This window comes from Gadus morhua, chromosome 15 (genome assembly GCF_902167405.1).
Source record: "Gadus morhua chromosome 15, gadMor3.0, whole genome shotgun sequence".
NCBI classification, from domain to species: domain Eukaryota; kingdom Metazoa; phylum Chordata; class Actinopteri; order Gadiformes; family Gadidae; genus Gadus; species Gadus morhua.
Genome location: NC_044062.1, coordinates 4308202 through 4322653, shown reverse-complemented (window position 1 = coordinate 4322653; position 14452 = coordinate 4308202). Strand labels below are relative to the sequence as shown.

Below are 14452 nucleotides of genomic sequence, written 5' to 3'. Positions count from 1 at the left end.
GTGTGCGTGCGTGCGCGCGTCTGGCTGGGTGTGACTCCTTCTGAAGGGGAAGTTGTCAGGCTGTCACTCGGGAATGTACGGGAAGAAAGTGGCGAACCCTCTGCTGAGATTGAACGATCACAAAAGCGCAGGTGAGTTGTTGTCTGTTTTAGGTTGAGCCTTGCGTCTTTACTTTTTTCAATCGCTCGAACCATGGTATGTGTTTTTAAATTAACAGGCTTATATATGCATCTTTTTGGGGGTTTGTTTTCGTTGTTTTTATAGCCAAATATATTCTGATACTATCACTCAAAGCTCTTTATCCGTGTGACATTCTAACTTAGCCTAAAACAAACGTAATTCCTTTGGGGCGTGTAATTTACCCATAACCCATTATACAAACATATTCTCTCTAGGGGTTTATGTGTACAATGAAAAAGGAAGGAAATGTAGTTCAATGTTAAACCATTAAAGTATAAAGAAGAAAGTCGTTCTTCCTGAATATCAGGCCAGGTTATTTTTGAATTCCAATGCTGTGTGTTATTTATTGCCAGGAGTTTCCTTTTTTCCCCCGTGATTAAAGTTTGCCTCATATATTTTTCGAGCTCTACAACTGACAGCAGGCTTATTATACTAAATGCAAATTCTAAAAAGCCTAAAAGTAGCCTACTATATCAGTCAGTTTTATATTAAAACAAAATATACACTTTGACCATGCGCTCTTAGATACATATATAGCTGTGCCTTTATTTATTTATCCTTTTTTAAAGATCCTTTACTTAAGTTATTTAGGCCATTATCCATGTTATTATTACCCTGTCTATGAAGTAGAATTCATAGAGTGTGTGACTAAGAATCGGTTTACTAAAACAGAACTATTCCAAAACGGTTGGCAAACATCTACATACATGTGTTTGAGTCTGTGGACAGCACAGCGGATGTACAATGGCCTGTTCAACCATAAGATCATGTGGGTACAGTGAGCAGGCCACCGCTATGTCAAAGACCTCTTTCAGCTCAGAGGAAGGAGTGGACTCATCTATACTGTGTAGGCACAGTGTGCGCACGCATGTATGTGTGTTTATGTGCGCGCGCATGTGTGTGTGTGTGTGTGTCTGTCTTCAGTTCAACAGTTCAACCATGAGTCACGTTATTTAGGAAGGTTTAGTATAACCCTAACCCACTAACCCTTACACTAACCCCTATGCTATTGCTCTACAACAATGCTTATTACTGCATTAACTAATGTTAATTAATGGTGAGTTAAAAATGTACGCCAATTGTAAAGTGTTACCAACTTCTATACCTGCTGTGTCTGTGTCCGGCTCCCCAGAGAGATGGGTCTTGGGGAGTGCCTGAAGTCCCAGGTCCTGTGCCAAGTGCTCATTAGCTACGTGTTCCTGGCCAGTGGGCTGCTCATCAACCTGCTACAGCTGTGCACCCTGCCCGTGTGGTGGCTCAACAAGTCGCTGGCCCGCCGCATCAACTGCAGGCTGGGCTACTGCATCAGCAGCCGTGAGTAGAAGGACGTCGGTGACACTCGAGACCCTTAAGAATGGGCTTTTCGTTTTTATAGCAACCGAAAATACAGATACGCAATTTCATTCATGAGCAGGTACCGGGGTTGTACATCAGAATGCATCCTGGGAGTTTTTCTTGGCGATAATTGCAGGACTCAAAAGAGTTGTGAGGGAGGGTAGGCTTAGCTCAGGAGGTAAAGCACTTGTCTTGTAACCAAAAGGTTGCTAGTTCGATCCCCAGCTCCTCCTAGCTGAGTGTTGATGTGTCCCTGAGCAAGACACTTAACCCTAACTGCTCCTGACGAGCTGGCTGTCGCCATGCATGGATAAAACCGTCGCTAAATGCCCTAATTGTAGTACTGTACAATCTTAAACAAACCTTGATTTATCTTCCGTCACAGACTGAAAACTCATGACTGCATCTTGGCCCATAGAGATCTATATCTCTTGTTTCTATGTAGCACTGTGTGCGTAGAAGCTGATTTGAGGAAATGTATGTTCTCGAATCTTGCAATATCTTGGTTGCTTGTTCACGGTTGAATGTTCTTGTAATTGCAAGTCGCTTTGGATAAAACCATCAGCTAAATACTAGTTAATGTAATTCAAAAACACACACACACACACACGCAAGAAAATCAGTGGGTACAATAAACATGATAAACAGGAAATAGCTGATTCTTTCATACCAAACATACGTCTTTTACTGCTGCCCTCCAACGAAGTTGGTCGCTTCGCTCTCTGCTTTCTGCTCCCTCTGCTCCCTCCCGTCCCTTATCTCTCCTGCCTCTGCTCTTTGTCTTGTGCTGTCTCTTTCTTTCTAAATCTGTCAGAGCCTCTCTCTGCATTTCTATCTGAAACCTAAATCATGGATCTGATTGGCTGGTCTCTCAACGCTATTGATCAAATTGTCTTGACGAGAAAACTGGGCAAAGGAGAGCCCGCCTGCCCTGACGGAACATTTGCAGCGGGATACATGTTATCTGTGTGTGTTATCCACAGATAACACACACACCCCCTGGACTCAACGCCTTCTGGACTCCCTCCCCCTCTCCGTCCCTCGTCACAGTACAGTATGCCGCGAGTGATGCGACGCGCCCGCTGGCTGCGTCCTCACCCCGGTGTCTGAGCTGGGACACCTCCCCTCCCTTCCCCCCCTCCCCCCTCCCACATGTGTTTTCTGATGTTTTTAATATGTTGCTTATGTGCTGAGGTTTCCTAATCCCTACACTGTGCCCCCCTTAGAGCAGCCTAGTTTGGGAATTACCTTTTTTTTCCCCTCGTTTTCCCTCTTGTTTTCCTTTTCTTATCTAATAATGAGGGAGCGCATGCGCCCCGACAGTCTCTCCGTCCTGTCTCCCCACACTATCTTTTTATGTTTCTTGGACGGGATGTAACGGGTAATTTCGTTGCTCTGTACTTGTGACATGTGTAATAACAATAAAGTCTGTTTACTTATTATTCTTTTCTATTCTCAGAATCGGTGGCAATCTTGGACTGGTGGTCTGGGACTGAGTGCACACTGTACACAGACCCCAAGATGTACCCTTTGTACGGAAACGAGAACGGCATAGTGGTCCTCAACCATCAATTTGAGATAGACTTCATGTGTGGATGGAGCTTCTGTGACAGATTCGGTGTTCTGGGGGTAAGAGAGGAAAACAAATAGAAGTCGTTCAAAGAATGCAGCCAATATGTGACCATGTTAACCAGAAAGATTTAGTCCATCAGGGGTGGATGCCAACATCTTTGACATCCACTATCAATTATCACTTTTTCCAGAGCGCCAAAGTTTTAGTTAAGAAAGAGTTGGCGTATGTGCCGGTGATTGGCTGGATGTGGTACTTCCTGGAGATCGTGTTCTGCAAGAGGAAATGGGAAGAGGACCGCATCACAGTGTCTCAGAGCCTGCAGAAACTGCGGGATTACCCAGAAAACTTTTGGGTAAGACATCAGCCATTAAAAAACCTCAGTGGGATAGTAAGAGACTGGTGGACATTATTTCAATTTCCAAAATCCTTTGGCGATCAATATCAAATTCTCCCCTCCTGTGGCTAGTTCTTGCTCTTTTGCGAGGGAACACGCTTCACAGCAAAGAAGCACCAGATCAGCATGGAGGTGGCAGAGAAAAAGGGCCTGCCTAAACTCAAACATCACCTTCTGCCAAGAACCAAAGGATTCTGGGTAACGATTCAAAACCTCAGGGGCACAGGTGAGGCATTTCAATTAAAAAACATTAGGAATTGGGTCGTTATGGTGTGACGATCCAATCCAACCCTTTCTTCTTCCCCAGTGGCGGCCGTGTACGACTCCACATTGAACTTCAGGAATAACGAGAGTCCCTCTCTGTCAGGAATACTCAGCGGGAAGAAATATCATGCCGATCTATATGTCAGGTACAAACGTAGCAAAACACAAACAAAAATTAAGGACAGTGAGTCCCGTTTCTTTCTTTTGATTCCGACCAGCAGTTGTCTCTCTGTGAGACCATTGCACTGTAAATGTCATGTTTTGTGTAGTTTCCGGTCGAATCCAGAACATTGTATCTGCCTCTTCAGGAGAATCCCCCTAGAGTCCATCCCAGAGGGAGAGGCTGAGTGTGCAGCATGGCTCCACAAGCTCTACCAAGAGAAGGTAGGGCTGGGGATCAGTGTTCACCCGTCTTCCTTGTACTCTTTGAATGTGTGAGTTCACGTTGATTGTCATGAGGAAGTCAATCAACTGTTGTCGTTTGTATAACAATGAGCATCAGTCACTCATGACAATGACTTGACTTTCAGGTTTCCTTGGGTACAAACTAAAATACTATTGGTTATTTACTGTTTGCATGCGTCTTGCGAATGGGTCCTTGCAGGACGGCTTCCAGGAGCAGTATATCCAGACGGGGCGCTACCCAGGTCCCATCGTGAGCACCCCAAGGCGTCTCGGGCCTTTGATCAACTGGCTGTGCTGGTCGGCCCTGGTGCTTTTCCCCCTCGGAGCTTTCCTGGTTTCCCTGCTGAGCTCCGGCTCAACCCTCACCATCCTGGCCTCGCTGGCCTTCTGCTATGGAGGTCAGTGTCCTCCATTCAAACCCCATGCCAGAGGGATCCTCTGCCATGCTCGTCCATTAGACTACTTCGTCATTTTCTAAGCATTTCGTCAGCCTGCTGATTTCACCACACAAATGTGATTTCACACCCCATTATTATTTGGCAACCATTAGGCATGCAGTCATGGTGATGCGATCTTTCGTAACAGCACGTGATCTGTTTATGAAAAGCTTCAGTTTTGGTAGGAGAGAAAGGAATTAACATGATCTTAACTAGAGGTCCATACCCAGTAGGTGGAATCTCCGTATGTTTGGTGTCAAATGAGTCAAATAAAAAATTAAATCAAATTAAACGTTTTTTTTTGTGGTGGTTACGCTAATAGTGCTGTGGAAAGTACAACACTTAAACAAGAAAAGAGATCAGATCAGTAAACTGCCTAATGAACTGACTTTTATTTCAATCTTTACGAAAGTAACTCAAAAGTCAAGCTGGTAATCAGAACACCTGCTTTTCCAGTTTTGGCACACCTACTTTATTGTCACGCTCTGTGATTCCTCCCATAAGCTCCAAGCTTAAGCTCCATTAAACAATGCCCATATGTCGCTCAACATCAACCAACTCCTGTGGTTTTCGTTAGTTCAAAGTCTTCAAGGTAAAGCTTGGTTTGCCACGTACTGGTGGCAAACCTTCTACCCAGTTTCCCTCATCCTTTCAACTTGACTCGCATATCCATCAAGGAAAACCTGATTGTTTAGCTTGGCCTTCCTTATCCATTCCTTTCGCAACACTTCAACCATTAAGTTGTCTCGACCCCATTAAAATAATTCTATTGCACAAGGATATTCTTTCCTCTTTCCTTTTATTTTTCTTATATCGCATGCTCAATACATTGCTATCCTGCTTGTACTCTCACCGTTTTGAGGTTCAATTATATTTTCGGTCCGGCTAATTTTGCCATTAACAGGCATCTAACGGGGGACACCTTTTCAAAATAATTTCTATACATTAAGGTTTCCTACTGAAATGCCCAAACCGTCCCATCTATAGGTAGCCCATGTACCAAAGACGTGATGACCACTTCCTGTGTTCTCCCAGTCACACATTGTTCAACTCTGTGATGATTTCTACTTTCCGTTTAGCCTCGCTGCTATTCCGATGGATGATTGGCCAGACGGAGATCAGCAGGAGCTCAGGTTACGGCAATAAGGTGAACAGCAGCAGCTGAAAAACCACGTCCAAAACGAACAACGAGAATCCGCCCACTACTACGGACATGGTGGGGCGAGCAGACAGGCAGACCTGCTGGGCAGACCTATTCCTGCAAGCTTCCCAGCACGTGGAACCAGAGAAAGATTTACCCTGGATAGTTCTCGGGCCGTTGGGTTTGCTTTGGTGAACAAGAATAAGAAATGAGCAGGAAAGGTATGAGCCCAGCTGGGGTCAAGGGTTTTTTTGTTCACAAAAATAAAGAACGAGAAACACTATGAGTCTTACTATACCATTCACACAGACAAAATCCTTCTCACATTTTATGTTATTTATTTTTATTGTTCATACATGGCAAACACTAAGAGCAGCCGAGGACCAAAAGTTGTGTGTGTGAGTGAGTGAGTGAGTGAGTGAGTGAGTGAGTGAGTGAGTGAGTGAGTGAGTGAGTGAGTGAGTGAGTGAGTGAGTGAGTGAGTGAGTGAGTGAGTGAGTGAGTGAGTGAGTGAGTGAGTGAGTGACGTATACATACATACAGAAACAAACATACGTACAAATATGCAAAAATATATACACACTTACTGCAGATGCAAATTTGCCTTAGGCTAACTCTGGTGGAATGTATTAACTGGTTACATTTATGTTTTTAATTGCACATGGTCCCTTTCAAATAAAATAAAATAAAATAAATTCAAACGTACAAATACTGTGGGGGTTTGTGTGGAGGATGGCTGGTTTAAGCAGCCACACCTGGCCCGAGTCAGACTGATTGGACTCCGGGGCTGGGTGAGGCCAGTGGCGTCACTAGGTTTTATTGGGGCATTCCTCCACTAGAAACAAACATGGAGATTCCAGGGGCATCTCAAAATAGAAAAATAGCAAGAGAATAAACGGTTTAAAACACATATATATTATATATATAGGTAAGGTCTGTCTCACTTGTATTAATTTTACTCTGAAATATCTTGTATGGGACTTTAGATGTCTGGGGATAAGCAGCACAGCAGTCAGGTAGCTATTTAGAGCTATAATAAACTGCATATTTTGTGTATTTAGGTAAAGTATTATGAAAAATGTGCATGCGCAATAAAGCATTTTTTTTTTGTTGCCATTTTCCCTTTCCCTCTGGGCTAATGGTGCGTTTTAGTATTCTCTGCGAACCGACTCGGACCTCGGATGTGAAGCCACCTGGAAAGCTGTTGTCACGGCAGAGTACCAGGCGCTCCAAAATAAGTATAGGCCATAGGCAGAGATACGGACGCAGTAAGGTATTGCAGTAATACGAGTAATTGAAATTGCCATTTAAACCACCAAAGCGGTCCAAATACAAACAGTTCATACTTACAAGTCACACCGGGCGCAGCCATCTTGAATTCGGTCTCGGATCCTTGCTCGGTCTCCTCTGAGTTCAACCGAGCAAGCAAGTTCGCTGTCTGAGGAAAAGGGGCGTGTTCATGCGTGTTGCTAGGCAACGTCCTCAGACCTCAGAGACGGATGGATAATAAAACGCACCATAAACCTCGGATATTTCAAAAACCTAGGAACTGTAATGTAATTCACACATTCATACCAAGGCCACATATGCCCTTGCCAATTAAAAGAGGCTGCTTTCCCATGCTAAGGAGGGATCCGGAGCCTATCGAGGCGTCCAGCTCATAAAGGAGGCCATTCATCATGTGTCAATTCTAGAGATAAGAGCAGTCAAGATGTTCGAGAGACCCAGACGCTCAAGGCCACAAGAACAAGTGTAAATCCCGCACATAGCCGCAAACAAAGTTGCAATGTCAACACATAGCCGCAAGGGACAGCATAAAGACACATACGGGTATCCAGGGAGGCGGGAGTTCAGCACCATGCTTAGCCAATCAATGCACATAACTGAGTCCACGCCTGCCCAGTAGATAAGTCACAACGCAAAGCCCAGGGGGTTAGAACGCTGCAGGTAACGCATCCTTCTGATGCCCTACTAAGTGTATCTCCACGCGTGCTCATACAATTCCCCTCCTTCTGCTTCATAGAGACTAGTCAAAAACATTACCAAATAAAGTGAGTTAAAGCGATCCTGATTCGGCAGAACATCCCTGGGTAAGGCTGCACACCTGTTGACCATTGAGCAATCAGTGTGCACAGGTTCTACCAGTCATCACCACACACTCTTAGGCCCCGTTTACACGAGGACACTTGCGGGTGAAAACGACAAAATATTTTATCGGAGGTGCCTTTCGTTTAGACGGTGACGGCGTTTTTGGGGCATGAAAACGCATAAATCTGAAACCACCCTCCAGAGTGGAAAAGTTGAAAACGCTCCGCCGTAGCGTTTCCGTCTAAACTGCCAAGACGCAAAACACTGCTCAGATCTGCTCACGTCGCGTACGCGTTTACGTCACATACATGTGCCAGTACAAGGAAATAAACAAACATGTCAGATTATTTCCATGCGTCGGACCTTCAAGCTGCTCTGGCAGCTCTAACAAGCATACAGGAGTATTTCCACGAAATGTACAGGATATTTACAGATAGTATTACTGAACAGAGAAGGATCTTTTTTTTTTTTGCGGCACGGATAAGAGAAGGAAGATTCTACGCATGCGCTCAGACATGGCGGTGTTGTGTGATAGTCTATCACAGCACCACCTAGCAGCCTGGCATGCATACCCAATCGAATTCCACACACTTTTGCGTTACCGTATGCACGCAGATTTCCTCCCGAAAACGCTCGTCTAAATGCGGAATAAAAAGTGAAGACGCAACGCCACTTTTGTGTCTTCTGTTCAGACCGTCATCGTGTAAACGTAGCCTCAGGGAGATCTCCTGCCTGGTAACATGGAGTACCAGTGTCAGTATTAAATTATTACATATGTGCATGCATACTCAAAATATACACTTAGGCCTACCTAAACATACGTCCACACACGTATGTACACGTATACACATTAACATGCGTACGTACACGTGTGTTCACAAGACATCGGTCAATAAACATACAAATACTCAAACACACCTAGGTATACAAGCACACAAAAGCAAGTAATGTACAATTTCTCCAGGAATTGTAAGATTTCTAGTTCAATGTGAACCTCTTAATAATAATAATGGATTGAATTTATATTGCGCTTTTCTAGACACTCAAAGACGCTTACAGTGAAGGGGGGACCTCACTAACCACCACCAGTGTGTAGCACCCACTTGTGTGATTCACGGCAGCCAATCTGCGCCAGAACGCTCACCACACACCAGCTTGGGGTGGAGAGTGAGGGAATTAATGAGTCAGCCAATTATACAGGAGGATGATCAGGGGGCCAGATTGAATGAGCCTGGTTGGACCAGGACACCGGGGAAGCCCCTACTCTTTGCGATAAGTGCCCTGGGATCTTTTATGACCTCAGTGAGTCAGGACCTCGGTTTTACGTCTCCTCCGAAGGACCTTCCACAGCACAGTGTCCCCGTCACTGCACTGGGGCATCGGGATTGATGAGTGAAGGGGCCAGAGGGAAGAGTGCCACCTATAGGCCACCACCCGACACCACTTACAGCACCTGGTATTCCCAGGCGGTCTCCCGTCCAGGTACTAACCAGGCCCGACCACGCTTAGCTTCCAAAATCAGACGAGATTGGGCGTGTCCATGGTGGTAAGGCCGTACAATCCATTCAACAAACAAACATTGATCCGAGGCCTAGATGGGAGTCCTCCCTACGTCTCTCCAAGAGAAGTCCCAAAATGGGAATTCATCCTGCGTCCCTCCAAGATGGGGTAACTCCAAGAGCAGCATCATGAAGTCCAATCAACAATTGGCATTTACAGACACAGAATGTGAAAATATAATTTTCCCATTACACATCCTGTGGTGGTTGTAGTAGGACTAGAAACACTCTCTAGGAGGCATCCCATCCACCTGCTAACTACTACCACACAAGTGTGTGCTTGGGCGTCGTTCGACTCCTCCTGAAGGCAAAGTTGTCAGGAGCTGTCAATCGGGAAGGCACGGGAATAAAGTCGCCACAACCCTTTGCTTAAATTGAAAAATGGAAACTGATGTGAATTCATTCATTTTATTTAGACCAAATTATATTCAAGGTAACATCAGAACCTCATTGGACCACATATTTGAAGTGCGAACCCCAGTCCCAAATAGCTTCTTCTTCTCTCACTTTTGTGGTTTTGAGATAAGTCAAAAGCATTCTTTGCCATTCCTCCCGGGCTGAAGGTTTACCTTTCGGGGTTGACTTGTCACTGGAAGGTTTCTAGTTCGACCCCCGCCTCACCTAGATGAGTGTTGAGGTGTCCAGGAGCAATAAACCTAACCCTAACTGCTTCGGACGAGCTGGCTGTGGCTTTTCATGGTTGACTCCGCCGTCGGTGTGTGAATGGTTGCAAGTCTATTTGGATAAAAGCGTTTGCTAAATGCCCTAAATGTAAATGTAAAATCCTGGGTAAATTATAACCTGTGTGGACGTGGCTTATTAACCATTCCGCCCATCACCAATATAAACAGAATATTTACCAGTCTTCGAGTGATGCTTCATGAAACACCTCAAGGGTTTTAGCTTGTTTACCTTGTGTCTCTGAATCAACCACGTGTTGAACACGTAACACTCTCCGAGTAACTCTTAGCCCGAAACAAGGATACCACAGAAGATTAAAATTAACTTTCATCAACACTAAATCGCAGGTGAGTGGTTGTTTGTTTTAAGTTGTAGCTGTGTGTTTCTTTGTTTTATCATGGGAACCGTAGTTGTGTGTGGTTTTTTATAGGCTGTTTTGATAAATATCTGTTTTATTACAATTTATTCTAGAGCTTACTATTCAATGTGTAGTCCTAATCTTTCACAAGCAGTGCTTTGTTAGTTCAATATAGTAATTCTAGCTTTACCTTAAAACCAACGTACACATCCTTCATGCCATTTAAATTACACATAATAACCCATTTGACAACATTTTTGAAAGGATAGGTATTCTATCTGAGGTTGTCTGTTTACAATTATTAAAATAATGAAATTGTAGTTAAGGTTAAAAAAACTAAATGTGAAGAAGAAAGTGTTTCTTCCTTAATATCAGGGCTGTTATTCCCCATGCCAGGTGTTTTGAATAGACAAACGAGTTTACTTTAGAAAGTGTTGAATGTGTGCCTAGCTCATATAAACAGGCTAGCCTAGAGCTCTCTATTGAACTGACTGTAGCTAATTTTGCATCTCTCATTGCAAACAAAGCCTAGGTCTTCTATATCAGTCAGTTCTATATTCAAACAAGAAATAAACCTTAGACCATGAGCTCTTAGTCACATAGATATAAATTCCTAAAACAAGAAAGTGGTGACATGCCTTGACCCATCTATCTATTTCTACACAATAACCGTATAATTTAATTGTAACTTAAACAATGCAAGGCCACAATCCATGTTATTATAACACAGTAAACAAATGGCCAACATCTTTATACATGTGTTCGAGTCTGTGGACAGCACAGCGGATGTACAATGGCCTGTTCAACCATAAGGTCATGTGGGTACAGTGAGCAGGCCACCGCTATCTCAAAGACCTCTTTCAGCTCAGAGGAAGGAGTGGACTCATCTATTCGAGTAGGCACAGTGTGTGTGTGTGTGTGTGTGTATGTGTGTGTGTGTGTGCGTGCGTGCGTGCCTGCGTGCACCGCCTATAGTTCCAACTTGCAGAGAATCCGTCATGAGTATAATGCAACTGAATAGCTCGAAGCAACACTTCACAATAAGGGTGCAATCAATACAGTAATAAGCATTAACAAACAGTAACAGTTAACTACCGTGTCTAGTAACCATTTAGTAATGGTGTTAACTCATGATGTGCTTATGATATTACCTTATGTTTTCATTTATGCCTTATTAAATAAGGTTAGTCTAACCCTGACCCACAACAGCCCTAACACTTATGCTAACACAATATAATAATGTTTAATACTGCATTAACTAATGTTAATTAATGGTGAAGTAATGTACACCGTTTATTTGCCAACTTGTATACCTGCTGTGTCTGTGTCCGGCTCCCCAGAGAGATGGGTCTTGGGGAGTGCCTGAAGTCCCAGGTCCTGTGCCACGTGCTCATTGGCTACGTGTTCCTGGCCAGTGGGCTGCTCATCAACCTGCTACAGCTGTGCACCCTGCCCGTGTGGTGGCTCAACAAGTCGCTGGCCCGCCGCATCAACTGCAGGCTGGGCTACTGCATCAGCAGCCGTGAGTAGAAGGACGTCGGTGACGATTGAGTCCGGTTAGAAGAGGCTTTTGAGCTCAGGCAACCTTAAAGGTGACCTATTATACCTCCAGGTGTGAGTGTGATTAGCCGTTACAAGCCATTTTCAAAATCGGCCTCTTCTGACAAGGGGGCGTGTCCACCTAGATCAGGGGTCTCAAACTCAGCTTACCTGAGGGCTGCTGGAGGTAGAGTCTGGGTCAGGCCGGGCCAGATCCAGTATTCCACAAAAAAAAGTAGCACAACTGACCCAATCTAAGTTAATGATCGGGCTATAATTAGATCACGTTGGTTATGTATCGCAGACAACAGGGGACATTTCATAGTGGTTGGTGGAAACCGGGACATTTTAGCGTCCTTTGGCTTTTGTCGGGACTCAGGACACGTAACTCAAAATTGGGACTGTCCCGGCAAAACCGGGACATCTGGTCACCCTATCACAAGTGATAAAGAAGCGTGGCAAGCCACTCAGCAAAAATTTGAGTTTGACAACAACGCGCGGCACTAACACTAAACTTTGATGTCAAGTAGGGGGCCACATATTCATCCCGCGGGCCTCAATTGGCCCCCGGGCCGCAAGTTTGAGACCCCTGACCCAGATGTATGACGGTAGATGAGCAACGTTTGCTACAGTCCACTGGGTATGCTGGTCAGCTGATCTATCCAGGGTACATCTAGGTGGACACGCCCACTTGTCATGTCAGAAGAGGCAGATTTTCAAAACGGCTTGTAACGGCTAATCACACTCGCACCTGGTGGTATAACATGTCACCTTTAAATACCGATAGGCAATGTCATTCAGGAGCCGGTTTAGAGGTTGTACATCAGAATGCATCATGGGGGTTTTGTTGACGATATTCCGCCATATTGAGGGGACTCAAGTGAGTTAAAATCGTAAACAGACGGTGGATTTATCTTCCATCCCAGACTGAAAACTCATCTGATAAGAATGCATCCTGGCCCATGAAGAAAATTGATGTACTTGCATGTTCCTTGCAATGTCTGGGTTGTATCTTCATGATTGAATGCACTTGCAATTGTGAGTTTCTTTGGATAAAAGCTTCAGCTAAATAAACGTCATTCAACACATTCAAATAAATCACTGGGTACATTATTTGGGAATATTTTCATGAGCTATAGCAAATTCTTCGATTCGTGTTCTTTTTCTTTTCTCTTCTCAGAAGCAGTGGCTCTCACGGACTGGTGGTCCGGGACTGAGTGCACACTGTACGCAGACCCCAAGATGTACACTTTGTTCGGAAACGAGAACGGCATAGTGGTCCTCAACCACAGCTTTGAGATAGACTTCCTGTGTAGCTGGAGCTTCTGTGAGAGATTCGGTGTTCTGGGGGTAAGAGCGGGAAAAAAAAAAGTCTGTCAGTCAGAGAATGCAGCCAATATGTGACCATGTTAACCAGGAAGGTTTAGTCCATCAGGGTTGGACACCAACGTCTTTGACATCCACTATACATTTTCACTTTTTCCCAGAGTTCAAAAGCTGTCGTTAAGAAAGAGTTGGCGTACGTGCCGGTGATTGGTTGTATGTGGTACTTCACGGAGTTCGTGTTCTGCACGAGGAAGTGGGAAGAGGACCGCATCACAGTCCCCCAAAGCCTGCAGAAACTGCGGGATTCCCCAGAAAGCTTTTTGGTAAGACATTAGCCAGCAGAGCTTATAGAGATTAAATCACGGTGGAGAGTGAGGGACACATTCATGTGTTTTTTAGTGTTCAGTTGAATGTTTATTTTCAGTTGGATAGTTAGTGAGCGGACAACATTATTTCAATTTCCATGATCCTTTGGCGATTCATATACACTTCTCCCCACCTGTGGCTAGCTCTTGCTCTATTGTGAGGGAACGCGCTTCACAGTACAGAAGCACCAGATCAGCATGGAGGTGGCAGAGAAAAAGGGCCTGCCCAAACTCAAGCATCACCTGCTGCCAAGAACCAAAGGATTCTGGTTGACGGTTCAAAACCTCAGGGGCACAGGTTAGGCCTTTCCCGTCAATCGAATGTGGGGTCATTATGATGTGACGATCCAACCCCTTACTGATCAGTTGACTGACTTCTTCCCCAGTGGCGGCCGTGTACGACCTTACATTGAACTTCCGGAACAACGAGACACCCTCTCTGTTAGGAATTCTCAGAGGGAAGAAATATCACCCTGCTCTATACGTCAGGTACGAACGTAGCAAAACAAAAAATACTTTGAGGGAAACGGCGTCATTCTAGCGGGCCTTGTTTCTTTCATTCGATCATGACCAGAAGTTTGCACTGTAAATGTCATGTTTTGTGTAGTTTCCTGTTCGAATCCAGAACATTGTATCTGCCTCTTCAGGAGAATCCCCCTAGAGTCCATCCCAGAGGGAGAGGCTGAGTGTGCAGCTTGGCTCCACAAGCTCTACCAAGAGAAGGTAGGGCCGAAGAAAAACAGTTGAAGAAAATCAACTGTTGAACATGACCAGCAGTACCTCACGGCAATGACTTGACTTTCAGGT

At 44.7% G+C, this 14452-nt stretch overlaps 2 protein-coding genes and 1 pseudogene across 3 annotated transcripts in view; 2 read left to right on the top strand and 1 right to left on the bottom strand.

Annotated features, from left to right (window-relative positions):
- Nucleotides 1-6012, top strand: LOC115559616 (1-acyl-sn-glycerol-3-phosphate acyltransferase delta). Of its 2 annotated transcripts, none has more exons than XM_030378578.1 (9): nt 1-131; nt 1313-1494; nt 2975-3144; nt 3279-3440; nt 3555-3708; nt 3790-3892; nt 4055-4130; nt 4351-4549; nt 5668-6012. In XM_030378578.1, exons 2-9 carry the CDS (start codon nt 1317-1319, stop codon nt 5751-5753), a joined length of 1128 nt encoding a protein of 375 aa, XP_030234438.1. In that variant the 5' UTR covers nt 1-131; nt 1313-1316; the 3' UTR covers nt 5754-6012. The 2 variants fall into 2 exon arrangements, with proteins under 2 accessions (XP_030234438.1, XP_030234439.1); XM_030378579.1 differs by having other exon boundaries at nt 122-195.
- Nucleotides 6013-9258: 3246 nt separating this feature from the next.
- Nucleotides 9259-9377, bottom strand: LOC115560521 (uncharacterized; annotated as a pseudogene).
- An 893-nt stretch (nt 9378-10270) lies between these two features.
- LOC115559617 (1-acyl-sn-glycerol-3-phosphate acyltransferase delta-like) overlaps nt 10271-14452 on the top strand; it is a 5700-nt gene continuing 1518 nt past the window's right edge. The window contains exons 1-7 of the mRNA XM_030378580.1: nt 10271-10404; nt 11756-11937; nt 13135-13304; nt 13442-13603; nt 13790-13943; nt 14032-14134; nt 14293-14368. Coding sequence (XP_030234440.1) covers nt 11760-11937; nt 13135-13304; nt 13442-13603; nt 13790-13943; nt 14032-14134; nt 14293-14368 — 843 coding nt within the window. The 5' untranslated portion in view covers nt 10271-10404; nt 11756-11759. The remainder of the gene's footprint in view (nt 10405-11755; nt 11938-13134; nt 13305-13441; nt 13604-13789; nt 13944-14031; nt 14135-14292; nt 14369-14452) is intronic.